A 20515-nucleotide genomic window follows, 5' to 3' on the forward strand; every position below is an offset into this window, starting at 1 on the left:
TCTCAGTCACTGTCATTAGGAATGTGGAAACACCATTTGAGATGTTCATTCCCTAAACTCACTTCCCTTGCGCCCCAAATTCAATTCACCTATCACACTCACAATGCCAGATAAATAATCCTCTTAGGTTAAACTTGATATAGCAGAGGTCACATGCTTTATGCTGCTGCCTGGGTGGTGAAAGGAAAAATTTAAAAATAAAAACAGGGTTGCTGAAAATAAGGTTTACTACAAAAGAACAAAACAGGAGTGAAATAATCTATGAGAGGGGAGGCTAGTGACAGACAAGACCTTTGAAAGGAGAAATTTCACTTTAAAAATGTGGTTGCTGTTCTTGTGAAGTTACACATAATGGAAATTTATACTGCTGGGTTTTTTTTTTTTTTTGCCCTCAAACTCTAGATTTTGTAATCATATGTTCAGTTTGTGGCTAGCACTTACTAAACCTGCCTTACAGGTTCATCAAAAGAGAGAAAAGCATGAAGAAATGAAAGCAAGATTGAAATCCTTGTTAAACCAAACTAAGAGAAAAGGATACACAACTTGTAAATTAAATAGGGAATTATACTCTACATACACTATAATTATCTTCAGTTCTGCAAATGTTCTTCACAAAAGTGTTATTCCAAAGCTCAGTCCAGAGAGGATACTTGTTGTGAACTAGTCACCAACTGAAAACTTGTTGAGACTTGATTCTGTCCCGGGTGTAATGAGGATCTCAGGAGCTTTTACTGTGTTTGTGTAGGATGAGCATACATATTCTGAGGAAAATGTCTTCCCAATCAGGGGCATTACTGTCACTGTCGTACTAAATTTTCAGTGTCTGTATAAGCTTCTCACCTCCAGTGCGGCCAAGACCAACCTGCACGGCAGGATGCAGGCTGCCCTCATTGTTGAGAAGGTGAGGCAGGTGGTGATAGATATTTGGCACCTGGAGCTGTTTCCTATTTGCAAGATCCTTCAGTAGTTTCTGTGTCTCATCTGAAAACAGGCACAGAGAAACAGGTTAAGTGGAGTCCTCTTCTTAGTTTCATCAAATGATGACAGGAGTGAAACGATGCAGACTTTTTAAAGCACCACCTGTTGACACTAAAGTGCACTGGTAGAACAGTGATGCCATAACTACAGAATCAGTGAATAAAATATTTCACGATGCACTGACTTACTCACAGTAGAAAATTAGAGTTCTTTCTGAGAATTTTCAGTGGCTGCAGCCCCTGACTATGCTTGTAACTTATACCAAACTCATACTGTGTTTCCCTTATGCAGAGAGGACAGAACAGGAAATCAACATCAGCTAATAACATAAGATAAAATCATTTAATCAAACTGAGTTTTCATTTTCTATTTGTGTGCATGATTCAAGACAAAATTAAAATGAATCTGAAAAAACTGTTTTAAAATTCACAATAACTACCATAATGAAAATTAAAGTAAAACTCCAATGACAGATCATTTTCAGTGTACACAAAAGCCAATATGATAATGAACCTGAATATGAATTGGAAAGTTCACTTTAAAATTGGAAGACAATACCCAGTATAAGCTTTAGAGCTGCATTAATTAGTCAATTTTGATTATCGATTTATCTTTTTAGTCATTTTCCACTACTTCCTGCCATTTTATAGATAAAACGATGAATGAATTAATCAAGAAAATGATCAGCAGATTAATCGATAATGGAAAAGAATCTTTAGTCGATTGGTGTCTTTTCAGCCTTCTGGATTTAATAATCCACTCAGCGGTTTTAAGGGTTGACTGAGCCTAGTTTTACAAAGGAGGCCCGGGGGAATCCTGCCACATTGAAAATGAAAGTCTGTTTTAGGGGTGGGCGATATGGCAAAAATATCATATCACGATTTTTTTAAAATAAAATCACGATTTTGATTTTATCACGATCTTAAATTGGAAAAAGAAAAACAGACAATTTAGACCAAAGAACCTTTCTTAACAGATTTTATTTCAAATAGTCGTAGTTTTGCCTGCAAGTGCAAACAACGTAAAGTTTAAGGTAAACAACAACATTCTGGTTCGTCGTGTTACCACCCGACGTGCGAACGGTTTCTGTGCAAACTTTGCAAATGACATTTGCTTGCGCTTGATCAGTCGCGGAAAATCCAAACCAATTCCATATGATGGAGGTGGAATTTTTTTTAGCGACCAACTCCGTTTGGTTTTCAGCCATCGCTCTCCATGTGCTACCGCTACACACACAAATAAGGAGGCGGGTAGGAAAGCGCGTCATTGCCCGTAATTCGCTATGATTGGTCGGTCAGGTTGACGACGTCAAACGTCTGGTGCGTCGGTGCATCAGCATAGAACTGCAATTTATAGAATGTGCCCTAGACAATCCCATGATCTCTGCAGTTTGAAAGATCGTCTTCACGTTGTAATCCTTCACGATCGAATATCGTCATATCGCCCACCCCTAGTCTGTTTCAATTCATTTTTATTACAAATGAGATAGCTCTTTATCCTGAATACAATTAATAAGTGTTTGTATCCGTTTGTATGTGTCAGTTACCTGAGAAGTTTGTGAGAGCATCTTTGCTGTTGTTAGTCTCTGCAATGGCGCGTCTGAACTGCTCAAGAATGGTGTTGAGCTCAGACGATCGCTGCAGCGTCCTGTGCTCTGCCACACGAAGGCGCTCTTTCAAGGCATGAAACTCCCGCTGGTAGGCTATCAGCTTCTCTATAAGAGAAATAAAAGCAGAGAAGGGTGCATTAGCAGGTGACAAAGTGGATTCTATGAACTTCTAGTAATTAAAAAAAACAATGGTATAATACAAGGTACACCTTTAGCTCAAAGGAGAGCAGAGTTCAGTCACAAAGGAAAAATATTTTTAAAGACTTGGGCTACCCACTAGGCAGATCCAACACTAATAAAAGTCTATTACATGGAAGAGTGCAAAGATGAAAGTCCATTATGGTGATTGGGGTTTTGGAAATTGTGCTGTAACAAAATGCACCTGACATGACGTTTTTATAATCCACTGCCTCATTTAAGCAACCCATTGCAGTTTATATTTCACTTTAGTGCCACTTCCGTATGTGAAGCCATAATATCTTCAGTTACAGGAGAAGACTGTCAATTACATCAAAGAAAATGCCAATGAAACATTCACTAGAAATAATTCATAAAGTGCTTACTTCAACATTTTGCACAGAGAATGAAATGTTTTATTCAAGTATGAGATTTTGATCTAGATGAAAACACCAGTAACCAGATTGTGTCATTCAAGTAGGCATAGTATTTCATAAGGAGATGTGTTTCAATACACCCAATTTCACAACAGTAATATATATATTTTTTTTTAACTCCTGGATTCAGATTCACTCCAAAAGCTAGTCATTTTATACTTGGACCATGGCCTAAATATCCTTAATAATTGCTTTATTATGCATTTTAACTGGTAACACTTGAGGATACATTTTTTTTAAATTATTATTATTAATGAGTTTAACTTTTGTAGGTCAGTGTATTAAGTGTTGACTAAGCAGTGAGTGCTCTTTTTCAGCTCTCCCATTCGTGTGGTTACAGTCACCCCTGGGGGCTGCCCAGTAAACACAGCCCTAATCTGATGGGTTCTGAACAGGTTTACTGGAGCAGTTTAGAATGAAGTACATTGGATCTGTTGAGCACTTCGAATCAAGCTGCAGAGGGAATGGAGAGAGATACTTTTTCAATTTCCCTAACCAGGATTTCTCAGATTGTACAAGGATTTAAAGCAAACCTCTGAACTATAGCAGCATCATGTGATGATGAAGTCATAAATGATAAGGCAGTCAGGAGCAGCAATTTATTGGAAATACCAACTGCCTGTTTTTAACGGGAAATTACTTTTGAGGTTTAGAAGCGGTTTACTGCAAAGACTCGAGGAAGCCAGTCTTTGGTTATCTCTTACCAGGAAGAAGGAAGTTGAGTGGTTGGAGTGGAATTTTGAATGTCAAGGTTGAGAAATTCTCAAAAGAAAGTAGTAGCTGTGATATGTTAAAGGGCTGAGGTCAAAGAAGTTATCAAACAAGCTATATATAAACACAGTGAGTCAGTATTGCTACTTATCCTACTTGAGTATTGTGTTGGGCTTCTTTTCTATTTTAGTATTTTTACTTAGGTCCTTTGCCTGGTAGTTTTATTGCTTTGCGTTTTGTGGCATTTTTTGAAAAGTGCCTCATAAATAAAGTTTATTAAACTTACTATTTTTTGGGGAAATGGGGATGATAGTGAAATAAAACCAAGAAATGTCTGGCATTGGTTGACTAGCCTAAAAAAAAAAAAACAACTCTTAGTGTCAGTATTAGCAGTACAGACTTGATTTTGTTCCAAAAATGTATGAGGTTAGAGTACAAAAGAAAGACCATTTCAGGTGTACATATATGAGTGTGTGGGTGAAGAGAGAGAGAGAGAGAGAGAGAGAGAGAGAGAGGAGAGAGAGAGAGAGAGAGAGAGAGAGAGAGAGAGAGAGAGAGAGAGAGAGAGAGAGAGAGAGAGGCGGGGTTGTGGTTTGGCCGTCTCTGATCTTCCTCTGCTGGTGGATTTATTGTGCCCTTTCCGAGAGCCCTCAACTCCAACAAAACCCAGACTCCCTTTATCTTCTCCTCTCCATCACTCTCTCTGACTGAGCTATTGTCCATCCACTCTGCCCTGGCTCCTCTTTTTCACAGAACCATGTTGTTCTTCATGAATGCTGATCTCTAAGACACACAGACAGATGCTGTCATTTGGCCCAAACCTCAAGAAAAGGGCAGCTTCAACCCTAAAAACAAGACTTTCATCTTCACATCAGTCCTTTTGATTGTTGGACTCCAGGCCTGTTGAAATGAAACCACGCCGGTAATCCTACCGTGCAAAGAAACAAGAGACACAGAGCACCCCAGAACAGAAACAGGAAGTCAAAAAGGTTTCTAGTTGGTTTAATGTTTCCGATTCAAATATGTTTTCATACATTGGGAAATGTATCTGCTCAGGTATGTTGGGTATGGTAAATGACACTTTTGATATACTTTGTTTGTTTTTTTTAACAAATCCTTTTAACAAATCACGATCAAACGCAAGTAACAGGCTGTATGGTTAAGTTACTCTGTTGGTATTCAGCCACTCCATGACAGCATGGGTACACAAATGCATTAAACAATTAGACCTACCTGAGGCCTGGAGTGCATCTATTCAATCTCATTATTCTTCTCTGCTCTCTAGAACCATGAGTTGTGGGGGAAGGGCTAAGTGGCTATGCTCAGTCTTTGAGCTTGAAATCCTCTCCTTCCTTTTGTTTGTTGCTCTTTTCTTAAGACTGTCACATTCTTCCCTCCTCATTTCATACCATTTTCAATATCTTTAGTATCCTATATATGTAGAACTTTCTACACTATCTGCACTTCCATCCATACACTATTGTCTGCTTGTCCTCTCTCCTGGTTTCCATATACCCACAGCCCCCCATCCTCCTGTGGTGTTTTGCCTTGACATGCCATCCTTGATTCCTTTGCTATATAAATAAATATCTCACTGCATTCACATACATGTCCAATAATACCATAGTTCCCACTAAAATCGTGACCCATATCGCAATCGCAATATCTGTCAAAATAATCACAATATTTTTTTTGTTTTCATATCGTTGAGCTGTACCAGATATAAGTATTGCCTAAACAGGGATGAAGGCACATTAACATTACATGTAGCAGGGTACCTATCCCTAAGTGCCTCTGGTATAAATTCAGAGCAGGCAGGGATCTCGCGAATCCAGCTGCCTCGCAAGGTAACGTGATTTGGACAGCAGGACTGCTTATCATGTTCTCGCGTGACTTGAGGGCAACAGTTGCTGGCTGTAATGCACCTTTAAGCTGGTTTGCCAACTGCCGGAGAAGAAATGACTGACAAGAAAAATGGAGGAGGAGAATGCATTTGTAAAAACAGAGTAGGAGGCATCCCAACCAACCAAAAATAAGGGTTGCGAGGAGAGTTCTGTTGTGTGGACTGTATGGTATGGTTTTTTTTAAACCATTTCTTAACTGAATTTACAGAACAATTACTGCAGTGTTCCGTATACATTGATTTATCTGTTGTGGCCCCTCAGCATATGGATTTTCCATTTTTTTTTTACGACAATTTCAAAGTAGGTAAAATCTTATTTCATGGTAGAGCTAACACAGCACATTGATTTGTCCAGACCCCCCCATTCTCTCTCTCTCTCTCTCTCTCTCAAACACATTGACAATGGACCTGTCTGTCATAGTTGAACTGGCCATCAGGAGCACCGGGAGAAATCCCGTCCCATCAGTGGGTCAGTGGACAATGAAAAAAAATCCATTAAGTTTTTACTGTCCCCGTCTGTCTCTTTACCAGCCCTATCTGTGTGTCTGCCATTCAGGGTGCGGATGAGAGCGTGCTACCTGCATGTGCCAGGACAGAGCTCACTGGTCAATCACAATATATAATCACATTGTTATTTGTTTGACACAATGTGAAGCAGTGAAGTTGTATTGTTCAGTAATGCATTTGTCACAAAGTCCTTAGCAATTAAAATATTTGCAGTGTAGCACTTTATATGGTAGCCTATTATGTAATAATTAATTCAGTGGAAAACACTGATTACTGTAATTTGATATTATAGAGCTACTGTGATATAAAATTGCATATACCGTGACAGATGATTTTGGCCATATCGCCCTACCATGGATGTCAGAGAAAAAGCTGACAGACAGACACAGTACCTGTCTTGGCCTCTTCTCACCTTCACAGTTAAAGAGGAGAAGGATGATCAAGGATGATGGAATACTTAAGAGAAATCCAACCTTGAACTCACCAGAGTGTTAAGAGTTTTATCAGTGAATCCATCAGCTCATCAAAAGCCCTCACAGTGATCTTGTCCTTGACCTCATTCTCCCTTGCTGATACATGCTGCTGACTGCAGGATCATGAATGCTGAGGAGGGACTTGTGTGGTTTGTGTTTGCATGAGTGAGAAAATTGCACAACATAATATGCAGATGTGTTTTTTGGAGCAAAGTCTCCCTTTCCCAGCATGCTTTCATTTGCTGCAGCCTGGTCTACAGCATGCATTTCAAAAAATTGAGTTTCCAAACGGAAGACAGAATCAAACCTCATCAAGGTGTTTGTCCTGAATTATGATAAAATTCCGTAGATAGCAGGGATACCATTTCTCATTCCAGTGCTACAACAAAAACAAGGAAATCACTCAGTTAAATGCCCATTTTGAGAAAAAGTGGTGACTAATTTTTCTTGAAATACAAGCTTAGCTAAGTACTACTAGAACTGCAGATGATTCAACACCAGGTGTTCAGAGGAAATTACGGCTGACTTGCAGTGTTTTCACTAAAACCACTTTCTCTAGAAGTAATAGTTCCCTTGAAAATGGTCTCACTGTATTATGAACTGAGTTCAACTATCCTGAGTAACTGATACATTGTTTCTGAAAAGGATATGTTGCTGAGTTTTTCCAAATCAGATTTTTCAAGCACAAACAAAATTCTGTTCATCCTGGAGTCTCAGCTTGTTGCCGAGCAACTGGTCCAAACTAAGAAATAGTCTGGAACATAACTCCCATGTCGATTTGTCGATTTCATACAGATTAAACACACAAGATAGAAGGTGTCAATTAGTGAGCTTTAGAGATGCTGGTTGGTGGATTTTGTTACGCTTGGACAGAGCTGAGGTAACGGTTTCAACTCTTTGCACTACGCTTAGTAAGCCAGCTGCTGGCGTTAGCTTCATATTTACTGTACAGACATGAGAGTGGTATCATCTAACTCTGGGCAAGAAAGCAAAGTTTTCCTTTAAATTATGAATTCTGCCTGCCAAGTGTCCGGACCTCAGTACCACAAAACATGGCACATTGCCAGAAGTCCAATTTATCTAAATATTTTTAAATTGATTTGAATCTGACCAGACTGTCTCCATGTACTGACAGAAAGTCAATTTATCTCAAAAGCATTTCAGCTATTACTCACATTATACTGTAACATCAGCAATTTTAACAAATTTAACAGTCCTTAAACTTGTTTGAGTTGCTGAAAAGATGCCACACCACTGAGCCTTTTCTTATGGACTTGTAGCTACAGATTCCACCTGCCAGACATGGAGATGTTTTGCATGCATGTGCATCTTAGTCCTATATGTATTATACATGTATAAAGCCCTCAAGGGGTGCACCTGCTAGCCACATGATTCCACACTGCAGCTGCTGTGTGCAACACAAACCATTTAACCAAGCTGTTATCTCTTAAGTAGGGCAGATGGTGCAAAGCATGAACTTGAAAATAATAGGACAAAAACATGAATGGTTATAGCATGTTGGTATTTAGGGGGCAAAAGACAGATGCAAAAGACAGGTTGTATGAAGAAGAATACACAAGAATACACTGTGACACTCACTATTCATTGGGCAGAAAAGATCAATTAAATTAATGCAAGTTCAACTTTTTGGTTAAACAGCCTCAGTGGGTGTAAATCATGTAACACTTGTCTTCACACAGGAAAAAAGTAAGCACACTAATACACATAAATAATATTGCACACACTCAGAGTAGTAGTATTGATTTTTGGTGGTATTTTCCTGAAATGCAAGTCGATCCAAGAGCGGGCTAGTGATACTCCCTGGACAGTTTTTTGTAGTTTGCAGAAAGAGAAAAGCTACACCTTTATCCCAGTCTGTCAGACATTTTCTTTGCAATACTTTCTTTTCACTTTGCTTCTTAAGTACAGTGAAAAAGTTGTGGAGTTAAAAAGAGGAACAGTATAAAAAACAACCCAGTCTTAATTTTGCTACATCACTATGGGTTCATTGTTTCTACTGCCTTCCACCCACTCTTCTTCCTCTACTGTGCTGTAAGTCATAAGCTCCTGCAGCTGTGTATTCCTGTGCATGCTGTCTGACAGCAATGAACTGAAGCCATTGCCCTACTCTGCTTACTTCCATTCCTCTGGCTTCACTTGGCTCCAGAGAGGCTGCCATCAGCCAGGGCCATTACTCTTTTTTGGAAACTCCACTTTCAGGGTTGTCACCAATCAGTTGTTTAATGATATCCAGAGGGGTTCAGAGCTCTCAGCCCATTACAAAAACTATTTTTAGAGCTGAAAGGATAAGTTGATTTCATGATAGCTGACTGACAGAACACAATCTGAAACCATTTTTGATAACCGTCTAATCACTTGTCAGTCATTTTTTATTTTACAGCTTGTACCTGTGAAGACTTGATGCTTTTCCCTTCAATATTATATTGAACTCAATATCTTCAAGCTTGGTCAGGAAAAAACAAGCATTCTGAAAACATCACCTTGGTATCTGGGGAAATTATAATGGGTATTTTACACCCAGTCATTTTATAAGCAAAATAAATAAAACATTAATCAAGAAAATAGACAACATATTAAATACTACTAAAATAATTAGTATTTAGAGTCCTTACTATTTCCTGTCATAATTTTCCAAAAAAAATTATATATGATAGTTTGGTTGTTAGTGCTGGTTTCAATGTATAAATTTATAAACAATTACGTATACTATAACTGATGTGATTATCTGAAACTTTACAATGTTTTAAGCAATGTTTTGTGATCTATCTGCTCTTAAACTAAATTCTAAAGCCCAAATTAGAATTTTTAGATCTGTTTGTCCACAAGGTGATGAAAACGTTGTCATGTCCTCATATCTGTGAAGGTGTGTGTGGAATTTCCCAGAAATGTGTGAATCTGTGAAGGCCCTTCATTTGTAATAATTTTCTATAAATGAAAAGATCATCACCTCAGCTTGAAGGATCGCTTGTAGGTATGCACAACCAATGCCACATAGTGTACAGACAAGTCCCAGTTTGTTCAGCAATCTTACGCCACAGATTAAATGAGGAGCAGGGAACAGGGTTAGAGCCCAACAATCACCACCTCTCCTCCCTGACACTGAGGAGAATTTGAGAGCTGTCTGGGAATTCTGTCCAGAATGAATGAATGAATGAATGAATGAATGAATGAATGAATAGTAGCGTGGGGTTAAGGAAGTGAGCAGAAGCACGAGGAGGGAAACAATGATGATTGTTAACTTACTAACAGATGAAGACGCCTGTTCCTGTTTAAACAGAGTACAGCTGTTTAAGATAACTGGAGTTGGGTGTGTGTGTCTGACTAAGCAGGGTACAAAACATAATGCAGAAAAAAGAACTTAAACCACTGTCTCATCGCCATGTCAGCACTCCCGTCCTTTCTCTCCATCATACAGCCTACCTCAGGCTCTTCTCATCCTCCGTCTTTTAAGATTTGGCCTTTCTACTCACTTCTTCCTTCCAGGCCACTTAGGATTTGTCTGGCAGACTGCCCTACCTCGCATTGCACACAAACTAAATGTAAACACACACACACACACACACACACTACAAATGAAAAAAAATCATGTGCAAGCCATATTCTCTCCCATTTTAACTAATAAACCGTGTATCTGACCTAACACCCTCCTTATCTGCCTGCTTATTTACCCTCTTCACTGCAATCACTTTTGCTATTTTTAGCCCATTGTGTTTGGAATGAAGTGATGACGGAAGAAAACCATGCCTTTAAACACAGGAAGGGGAAGGCATACATTTCAGGAAGGCAAGAAAGAGACCAGATTTGCAATAAGGGAAGAGTGTTTTGTGCTTGGTAACCGTTGACTTTCAGAAACCATAAGCACCTTAGAGGTGTCTCAATCTTAGGCTGGAAATCAAAGACAGTTTTAATATAGTGCTCATAAGAAAAGCGCGATCATAATACAAACTGAGTATGTCACACGTAAAACATCTGCAACACATGATGTCTATAACTGAACAAAGACTGACTGTTCCTGTTGCTGCCATTATCCTTAAAACATTGGATGCCATCTACCGCAAATGCCATATGATCATTACCCAAGACATTTATCCCACTCACCGCTGTGAGTTATATGAAAAGGTTGGATGGTTATCACTTCTGGGAGACGTCAATATACCTGGGTTTTAAAAAAGTTGCCATGACACTTAAGATCCTTTGTCAAGTTCAAAGTGAACAACCAAAGTTAAAGTTTCTTTTAAATGTTCCCCAGTGGTAAGGTGCAGTCCAGTAGCACTACTGGAATGAACTCCAAAGTGAAGTTAGAGACACTAAGACCTCTGTTGGATTCTTCTTACTGATACATTAAGAATATTTGTGACTGTTCTCATTGGTGTCCGATAACTGTTTTGTGAGAGTGGCTCATCTGGTGATCCGTAAGAGATCTTGATCATTGTGAGATTTTTCTGAATTAATAAAAGGCTTAACTAACTATGCCTGAAGAGGAAAGGCACTAGCATTAAACATGGGAAGGTTTTGAAAGCAACTTGTAGCAGCTTAATGTGGTGATGGTGGTATAGAGCTTTTCTCCTTATATAAGGTTGACAATAAACAAGGAGGCTAATGCATGTTTGTCATCGGGAGGGTGTCTGTGTAGATTGTGCAGTCTTTATCAAGTTTGTCTATTCACTGTGAAACGTGACATTGAAACTATGCCTCTCTGATCTGCTTCTCCCTGCTACCCACTAATAATTTTTTTACTGTGCACAACACGTACATTTTCGTTCCTCTTCTACCATTTATATGGTGAACACAAACATGAGGCATCATCAAGAGACAATGCTCTGCTAAGCTTAAACTGCAACAATGTAGTGATAACAAATCGCAAAAGAAAGCATCTCTCTACATTGCTACATCAAATTTATGTCTCATCCCAATCTAAAGCCCCAACATTGTTATTCATATTTATCCTGTTGGTCAATATTGTTAAGGTCTACTTGAGACATAACCACGGAGATATCAGAGTGCAGTCTCTCACTAGGGAATAGGGCAGGCTCTGACAGAGAAGTACACACTCTGGAGAGTCATTCAACATGGAGTGTTTGGACAGCTGACTGGCACAGCTCTCATTCACAGCAGTCAAGCAACTAGGAACAAGACAGGCTGTCGGAAGCAAAGAGTTGGGCAAGAAAACAAAAATAAAAACTTTGCCCAGGATTACCTCTCTACCCCAATACGCCATGACACAAACACCAATGGTGTCTTTATAGGCTACAATAATTGAATCATACAACACAGTCATGAGCATAAATACAAATATGTTTTCCATGTACAACTACGAGAAAAGGTTCTGATATTTTTCTCTTTTAGAATGACTCAATGCCGGAGGCCAAGTCAATTTTAAACACCCACGCTAGGCAGCATCAAGAGGAGAAGCCATCTGTAACTGCAGGGAGAAATGATAGGGGACATGAAAGAGGCTCATATGTTTACGAAAAAGAAAGAAAAAATGGTATTAAAACATCTCATGTTAAGACAAGAAACAGCACAAACACATAGAGGCAGGGAGACAGCGCAACACATGGTACATGAATAAAGCTTGTGATGTTGAGGTAGGTAAAGCCCACACTTGAAAGCAATACCGTGTCCTGGGATTATTATATGGAAATACGCGCTGACAATATAACTGATACGCTAATAAATATTCAGTTTCGGGTATCTTTAAGTAACACAGCCATTTCCTGCAAGCATGTAAATGTACATGTGAGTATATAATATTTGAATTGGGGGCTTTGGAAGACGTGATCAGTGTCTACTGTATCTCTTTTGTTTGCCCCCTTCCCCCAGCTAGGATTACTTAAGTGTTAAATTTGATTTCGGTCACAAAAAGAAACAAAACAGCCAAGCAATGTGCACAAAGAATGAGAGCTATTTGTGTTGCTTGCCCTCACATAAATTAAAGTTGCCCAGAGTTTATGGTATAAATCAATACTCAAGCTTTCATTATAAGGCCAAAAAGAGCTCTTTATTACTGCTCACACCTGGCTTGCCCCCAGAACATAAACATTTGTCACATTTTGTAGTCTAAACTAAAATCAACCCTCGATTAAACAAACAGGCTTGCTATTTTCAATATGTTATAAAAATAAAAATTTATAAAAAGAGCATCTTTAACAACACAAAAGGCAGCATTTGCAGTTTTATTTTTGGAGATACTGGCTACAATTGTTGGCCATTTAATAATGGCCAGCATTTTACTCTGGAAGCTTCTGTTCTGTGTTCTGTTGTAGTGACTGACTTGCAGTCTTACTGTATTTGCAGCATGTTTGACAACACATTTGACAGCATGCGACCAAAGGAAATAATGTTCCTCCTTTTATGGTGTTTTGTCTATTTGTTTCAGTTTGCACTGAAACAAACTGCGTTGACCTCTCTCTGCCACTGTACAGGCCAGCCCATTTGCTTTTAGATCATAGGCCTTTTAGACATTCAGCCATTCAGAAATTTCAACATGTCAAAATAGGAGCAGCACATGTGTAAATAAGAAAATGAATGACGGCTGAATGTCATTTTTGCTTCAGCTCCTGGTATTGTGCACTGTCACATTATTATGGCTTACTGAGACTTCAGTACAACGAAGCCATCATTAATGTTGATAGTAACATGACAAGTCAACATCTCTGCTGTGAACATGGCCTACTGAGTGTCCTTGAATAGGATGTTTAGGATATTAGGACAAAAAGTCCTCTAAATCCTTAAATATATCACAATTCGGGGTCAAAATGCATGTCAAATGGGCACACACTATCACATTTGTGTATTTTCCTACACAACTGTGAAGTGCAGAAAAAAGGGTACTTGTTTCTAACTTATAGAAAACTACTAACCAGTAAAATTGAACAGAAGGGTTTGCTATCAAGATCCCTATTCTGACTACAGACCTACTGAACTATCAACAGGTGCACAAGACAGAACAGAGGGCATTTTGACTTGACCTTTGCTTATCACACACTCACTTTTATCAAGCCATGGGCCAATCTCTGCTTGCACTCAGTGGACATGTAGAGGGAAAATACTTAATCAACCTCAACAATAATCACAACATGAAGGCCTTGGCCTGGAATTTATCTAAAGGCTGCAATTGTTTACACCCAGTTGATAAGTCACTAAGGCCCATAACCCTCCCCACGCAGGTTAGGTCACGCCTAGCATGTAAACACTCAACACTTACATACAATAGAAACTCAAACACACTTGTGTAATGAGCCTGAGTCCACATGTTTGACAGGACATGTAAAAAATATGGGTAATGGTAAAAGACTTTGGCATTGAATGACATTATTATGAAGAGATGTTGCAAACTGTGCTGCCAGAGCTTTAAACTGATGAGGGCATACTAAATTATCCCTAACTGACTGAGGTTGATGAGGTAAATATTACAACAGGTAACCCTTGCATAATGTACTTTACACCACGATTGTGTGAGGTATGACACGTTGCCCCTAAATACCATTCTGCTGAACAGAATCCTGGATTCCAGGTGAACGGGTAACACCTGCTGTACATTCTTCTGGACCCACGTCAGCTTGATGTCTGCCAATCTGTTAACCAGGCCTTACTAAAATCGCTTCTTGTAAATGCCAATTACAGCATGTATTTGTGTGGTAGCCATTATGACAGGGGTGCTTAACCTACCTTTGCCATTCTGCCACGCTGTGTACCAGGACAGGCTGAGGAAAGACGTGAAGAAAATAATCGCAGTGGCCACAGTTCCATTTCTGAGCCTCATCTCATTTCAGCGATGCCTCTCCTCGGCTGACTGTCGGGGACCCCGGAGCTGCCGTCGCCTCCCTCCCTCCGTCTCTCTCCGCCTTCAGGATGTTGACACGGGCGTAGGCGCAGGCATATGGGGGCGTCAAATGGTTAAAAAAAAAACGCTCCAATTAACAGGACTGTGAGCACGGACCTCTGCACTGGGAGGAGGGGTGGGGGGTGCTCGGATGTATCCTCAGAGTCGGTGCGTCTGCTCTTGTCGTTGTTCGGAGGGCTCCTCCTGTACCGTCCTGGAGCGATCAGTCACGAGTCAACTGCTTTTCGTGACAAAACGACTTACATGGTCGGTTAAGAGGCTAGCTGCCGATATAACCCATTGTAATTTTCGCAGCCAGTCGTTGGCTACAAGTTAACAAGTAGAAAGCATTTCGCGTGTGACGGCTGATCCTCTGGGATAGGCTGATCTTCCTCTGACGGGGTCCGAAAGGCTACGCCTCAAATTCCGCTTCGACTGGCAACAGATGAATAAAAAATACAAGCAGCGTGTTGCTAACTACCCGAGCTTCGTCTTATATCTTCAACCTAGTCACTAAGTTTTACCTGCCATGCTAGCCAGTCGACCTGTCGACTGCGACCACTGCGACACAGTCTGTGTTAGCTACTTAGCTGCCGAGCTAACATTAAGTTGAAACTCCGCTGGTAACCACCGCCGGGGTCCGTCAACCTGCTTATTACCAAAACAAAAGCAGAGGAGACCACGACTTTTGTTGCTGTTGGTCCGGGAAAATTTCACGCCTAAAGGCCGTCCATTTCAGTTAATGCCCATCCGAAAACGAACTAACGGCTACAAACTGATTTAAAAAATCTGCATTTAACGCTTTCTGTAAACTAAGTAGCATTCACATGGCAGCATGTACGAGCAAGTCTTCCGGTAACAACTTTCAAAATAAGGCAATTATAGTCTGGAAAGTCGATTCAGTCAGGGCTGAATAACGGACCGGGCCCGACAAGCCCTAGATTTACTCCATATAATTAATGTCTACTTAATTTGATTAATCAGTAATTTATCAGACGGATTCCCCACCCTCAATGACCAAAATCTGGATTTAGAACTTTATTTTCATATCTAAATATATTGTTATTGTTATATATTAATATTGAACTCATATGATGTAAAGTTGTTATTAAATTGCTTTAGTTTTTTCTGTTTCAAATAGCCTAACAGAAAATGTGGCGCAAGACTGTATAATTCCATCAAAACGGTTTTACATTAAATTTAATGCCTAATTCGTAAAACGTTTAAAACGAATCAACAAAAATACTGAAAACAAACACCACAACTGCAAAAGGCTGACCAATGCTGAAAAAACTGTCCCATGGTTGAGATCTGTCTTGTGACCTCTGCCATAAAGTGACCAACTTGTGATCCACTAAGCTGAAGTGGCTTTTCACGCTACAAGCAGAAAGCACGCCATCTAGTGGCCTTGTTTTCAGCTGCTTTAATGTAGATGTAATCTGTATGCATTATCTGTTCCATCAAATGTCTCCATACAGCACTCGATAATTAGATACGCCCTTTAACATCAAAAAACGTCTTCACATTTGATGATAAAATTTCATGTTTAAATGTCAATTGTGGGGGCCATTTCTGATATAAAAAAATGTGGAGTGAGTGGAGACTATTTAGTCAAAATAAAAAAATCATTTCTTATTCCATTCACACTGTCTTGTTTTTATCTTGCACTATGCATGACTGTAGAACCAGTCTCCAATAAGCATTACATTTTGCAATTATGCATCAGACAAGCTGTGTGTGCACAGTATCAGAGCATAACGCTAATTTAATTAAAGTTCATTCTTGACCTTGAAAACAGCAGCTGACAAAACAATCTCACCTCAAAGTCCATTTAGTTAACAGCTCTAAGGCCTTTGATCATTATCACATGATTCTTACCTGCAGATGAATTTGCCAGTTGAACAAGGTGCTACAAAACCTTTGCACATCTAAAATTCCATCCGCTAATGAAGGTAATGTGATATGATTGAAAGCCAGCAACGGCTGCTAAATGGACCTTGAGAAGAAATTTTTTTTTTGTTATTTTTTGGGCATTTTTGCCTTTATTCTGATAGGACAGTGAGAGATAGACAGGAAGGTCAGGGGGGGAGAGAGAGAGAAGGCATGACATGGGGTCGGACTCAAACCCAGGTGCTAACATTCATTTATTTTTCAAAACAACGCACATAGTTTGATGCAAACCCATAAAATAGTAATCAATGTTTAAAAAGAATACATTAAATGGCAGAATGTTCTATACCAGCTGTGATGACTGTGAACACTGAATTTAATAAGCTTACTGACTTAAAATACATTCACTCACCAAACACAGGAAACCGAGTTGAGTGGCAAAAGAGAAAAAGTGGGTGTGAAGAATATTCACTTTCAAAGTGTTAAAATAGCAAAAATAAGTGAAAACAATGTTAAAAATATTCTTTGAACATTGCTGCTTTGCGAACTGTCACGCCTTATTAGAGTGATGTGCGTCCTGTAGACAGCTGAACCAATCTGTTTCTGTAGGCTGACGTGATGCCGAGGGAGGGGTATTCTCAGAAGGGTGTAGCTTTAAAGTAGTCCTCCAATGGAATGAGGGATGTGCCGCCAATCCAGTCCTGCAGCCAGACCTGGATCAATTCCAGCTTCATAAAGAACCACTTGTGCCCCACTGGCCACTTTGCCATCACAGGATGTCTACAAAAACAACAGCAACACATGATCATACTGCACATGTGCCAAATCTCTTTGTTTTTCCTCAGTTTTACCTTGAGAACATGGCCTCCTTTGCAAATGCAAGCTCCTCTGGGGCCACCTCCACCATCTTCCCTGTTAGTGTGAGTCGAGCACATCTTGGATCCTCTGGATCATACACCATTTGCCTTGAGACAAAGAAGACCATGTTACCATTGTAACACGCACACACACACGCATACTTTTTCCCAGCCTTCCAGAAACTCAGCCATAATTCAATAAATTCTTGAACTAGCCACACAAAGTGGGAAACTGTCCAGGACACCACAGGCTCCAGACTGTATGTAAATGGATCTGTACTGATTATATTGGGAATTTGTTTGAAAATAAGAACTACTAGAATCCTGCAGCCAGTGGGTCCTTCATTACCTAATGTTGAGGCTGTGCGTTAAGACAGGCCAATCTTAAGTTAGTTCATTTTAAGACCTTCATTATTTAAATTTTATGCTTTGTTATTCAAATAATTTGTGTATAATCAAATTACCATACAGCAAACCTTGAGCCAAGGTAGTATTTCCTGCCTCCAGTGTGGGAAGAACTGGGACTTAATGGGGGCCAGCAGTTCATTTTTAGTAAATTAATGTGGCCATGACTTCAGTGGAGCTTACCTGCAGAACTCCCCCTCTGCTTCTGAGAAGGTGAGAGAAGCATAGGGGTTACTTTTCAGGTCTGACACAGTGTTGTCCATTGGAGTCACATAGAAGTAGATAACTCCAGTGCTGTTGTCCAGTGGTCCATCACTGACTGAGAAGATGTTCCCAAAGGGGAGACCTTTGATCTGTGCAACAAGCATGATGTTACCAAAACACCTGGTTTCACAGCAAATTCAGCAATGAAGATGTAGAGATGGATACTGTGTGTTTCTGTGTTAATAATAAAATAAAAGCAGCGCATTGCATTATATTATCATACACAGGGTAGTGGGGGAAAAATGTGGTTACCTGAAGTGCCAATGATGAAATATAAACAGAATTTAATGACGGAGGAGTAAATAACACTTTAGGCCATTGTAGAGACCCTGTTTTTAAATAAAAAATATCATTGAAGTGACTTGAATAAATTAAAATGGAGAAGTATCCAAATAATGGAAAAGTTTCAGGTGTTTTCAAAATCTGTGGGTGGAGGGTACTTCTAAAATGACTGCTACAACTATGACTAAAAGGAAAATCTTTCACACATACAAATATCTGGTAGGGTAAGACCAGTAGTGTTGTACAGAACATGAACGCTAATATCAGTTATAATAAGGGAGAGGAATCAACATGAGCATTTGTATCATTCCTGTTGTTCTGTATGAAAATAAAATAAAATAATAAATAACCATTAACATTCTTTTTGGTTTCTGGTTAAAATTTTGAGAGTGCTGGGATGTGCCTTTGGGGGGTTCGTGACCTCAGTATTTCTAAAATCCTACCAACAATTTTTCACCATAATAGATTCACTGATAAAATAATCAACATATTAATCTGTAATGAAAATAATAATTGCAGCCCTAGACCTCGGGATGATTTCATAAGTGCATTTAATGATTGTAAATACACATTTTTGTTGTTTGGTAGCTAAATTTTGAAAAACAACATAGTTAGACACAAGTCTTTATCCTCATATTTCTGGCATAGGGTGGGATTTACAGTGTTTGCATATATTGATTAAACTTTATTTCCCAACATAAAGTGTCCTATTTCGGAGGCTTCACCACTCTGCCAAGTCCAAAAATATCAATCTCAGCTTATAAATTACTCATGTGTAAATTTTCAAATGTAAGTTTCTCAAAAAAGAATCACAAAAAATACCTAGGATGTGGCGTCAGTGTAAAATTAAGAAATAAAATGTTAAATGTTGTGATTTTTTCAATTACTTGCTGTACAATTGGTAATCACTGAACCAAAGCTACCAGTGAGGACACTGATGTCATGACCTCAGTATTCATTATAGGAATTTTAAAGGTTTACATTCTACAATTTAAGAAAACTACTATGAGTATTTTATACACTTTATCCATTACTTTTTAACTTAAAGCATTTGACTATATATATATATACATAAATATTAGAATATAAATGTGTGGGGTCTTCAGGGGCTTTCTTAATTTTGTTGTGGTACAAGTCACAACTTTCTCATTCTCACTGACACATGTTGGTCTTCCATAAAGCCCAGTATAACTCCACACAACTCCAATCATAAGTGTAACCAGCCACATAAATGAAAACACTGAGTCAGTGTGCAGGGCCTTAACTCAATAATAATGCATCATATTTTGTGCATACATGTAAAAGTAACTATAGACACATGTAGTGTACAATATTCCCTTCAGTGTAAGTGTGAAGATGCATGCATTGGGAATAATCAAGTAGCTTAAAAAATTTTCTTACTTGAGTAAATGTACTTTGCTTTCCACCACTCGACCTCAGTATTTCTAAAACCTATGCTGCTGTCCTGGCTCTGCTGAGGTTCCCTCAGTGTTTGGTTCACTGACAGAAGATTTTGAGGATTGTTCCTTACCTACACTTGTTTAAAATACTGAAATGCAATGACTTCACTTACACATACATTAGGATGTCCCAGCCCAGAGGAAACCTATATATTAGTGTGTGTTACCTTGTCTTGGGTTGAAATGGTGGACAGATGTCCCCAGTCACTGTAATGAGCTATGTATCTAGCAGTCCTGGCGGTCTCCTGGTGCGGGGGAGGAGAGCTGCTGGCGGACTTCTTCACCTTCTCCAGCCGATATGAAAACAAACGTGAGGACAGCTGCGCCACATTGTCGTTTTCGGGCTTGACCAGCTCTCCGGGGCTCTCCACGCTGTCTCCGAGGACGTTGGAGGACGGATAAGCCTGCTTCCACAGCCCCGCGCTGTCCACCAGCAACGCCGGGGCGACCTCCTCCGATAGGTCCGCGTCCTCCACTACATCGTTGGAGGACACGACCCAGGACACCGAGCTCCTCAACGTGTAGCTTTGACACAGACACAGCACATTGGCAAATACTGCCAGGGGAAAGTAGCAGGCCTTCATATCATGGAGCTCGGGGAATGGCCGCGTTCATCCACTCACTCTCTTGTTTACAAACTCACGTGTATGTGCTTTCGTAACACGAGGAGATTTTTGTAAGATAGAGGGCATGTCTACACCGACCCCTACTGACAA

At 39.6% G+C, this 20515-nt stretch overlaps 2 protein-coding genes across 2 annotated transcripts in view; both read right to left on the reverse strand.

Annotated features, from left to right (window-relative positions):
• Positions 1-15437, reverse strand: part of mgat4a (mannosyl (alpha-1,3-)-glycoprotein beta-1,4-N-acetylglucosaminyltransferase, isozyme A) — a 31372-nt gene extending 15935 nt beyond the window's left edge. Inside the window, exons 1-3 of the mRNA XM_022740280.1 lie at positions 14488-15437; positions 2525-2692; positions 841-981 (exon numbers count right to left, since the gene is read on the reverse strand). Of these exons, the coding sequence (XP_022596001.1) occupies positions 841-981; positions 2525-2692; positions 14488-14581 (403 nt within the window). The 5' untranslated portion in view covers positions 14582-15437. The remainder of the gene's footprint in view (positions 1-840; positions 982-2524; positions 2693-14487) is intronic.
• Positions 15438-16773: 1336 nt separating this feature from the next.
• creg2 (cellular repressor of E1A stimulated genes 2) lies at positions 16774-20447 on the reverse strand. Its single transcript, XM_022740950.1, has 4 exons — positions 19967-20447; positions 17977-18146; positions 17383-17496; positions 16774-17311 (listed from the first exon to the last, which is right to left on the reverse strand). The coding sequence occupies exons 1-4, from the start codon at positions 20381-20383 to the stop codon at positions 17170-17172; spliced, it is 843 nt and encodes a 280-aa protein (XP_022596671.1). The 5' UTR covers positions 20384-20447; the 3' UTR covers positions 16774-17169.
• Between the last annotated feature and the right edge of the window lie 68 nt (positions 20448-20515).

Source organism: Seriola dumerili, unplaced genomic scaffold (genome assembly GCF_002260705.1).
Source record: "Seriola dumerili isolate Sdu_G_001 unplaced genomic scaffold, Sdu_1.0 BDQW01000052.1, whole genome shotgun sequence".
In the NCBI taxonomy this organism is placed as follows: domain Eukaryota; kingdom Metazoa; phylum Chordata; class Actinopteri; order Carangiformes; family Carangidae; genus Seriola; species Seriola dumerili.

Coding starts and splice junctions, on each gene's coding strand:
- creg2 (XM_022740950.1), bottom strand. CDS start 20,383: ATGAAGGCCTGCTACTTTCCCCTGGCAGTATTTGCCAATGTGCTGTGT. Junction 18,147..19,966: donor CCATTTCAACCCAAGACAAG/GTAACACACACT, acceptor CTTGTTGCACAG/ATCAAAGGTCTCCCCTTTGG. Junction 17,497..17,976: donor GCAGAGGGGGAGTTCTGCAG/GTAAGCTCCACT, acceptor CTTTGTCTCAAG/GCAAATGGTGTATGATCCAG.